Source organism: Sceloporus undulatus, unplaced genomic scaffold, assembly GCF_019175285.1.
Source record: "Sceloporus undulatus isolate JIND9_A2432 ecotype Alabama unplaced genomic scaffold, SceUnd_v1.1 scaffold_23915, whole genome shotgun sequence".
NCBI classification, from domain to species: Eukaryota; Metazoa; Chordata; class Lepidosauria; order Squamata; family Phrynosomatidae; genus Sceloporus; species Sceloporus undulatus.
Genome location: NW_024826830.1, coordinates 858 through 1,186, shown reverse-complemented (window position 1 = coordinate 1,186; position 329 = coordinate 858). Strand labels below are relative to the sequence as shown.

The 329-nt window shown below is 76.3% G+C and overlaps 1 protein-coding gene across 1 annotated transcript; it reads right to left on the bottom strand.

Moving 5' to 3' along the window:
• Positions 1–7: 7 nt before the first annotated feature.
• On the bottom strand, positions 8–308 carry LOC121918684 (homeobox protein GBX-1-like; the record flags this gene model as incomplete). The annotated part of the gene is made up of 1 exon (XM_042444697.1): positions 8–308. A coding segment is annotated over exon 1 (301 nt), but the record flags the coding sequence as incomplete, so codon positions are not given.
• Positions 309–329: the final 21 nt, after the last annotated feature.

Genomic DNA, 329 nt, shown 5'->3' with positions numbered 1-329 from the left:
CCGAAGCTGGGCAGGGCGGCGGCGGTGAGCGCGACCATGGAGGGGACGGCCTGCCCGAGGCTGGCGCAGAAGGAGTTGGAGAGGCGCCCGGCGAAGGAGGCCAAAGGGGCCAAGGGCGGGAGACCGGCCGCCGCCGCCGCCGCAGCCGCCGCCGCCGCCTGGAGCGGTCCCTGAGGGAGGACCAGCGGCCGGTAGGGCATGAACATCGGGTAGCCCGTGTAGAGGAGCGGCCCGGAGCGCGGCGCCGGCGGGGAGTGTCCGATCAGGGAGTCGATGGAGAAGGCCGCTCCCTGGCCGCCGCCCCCCATGCCGCCCCCTCCGCTTCCTCC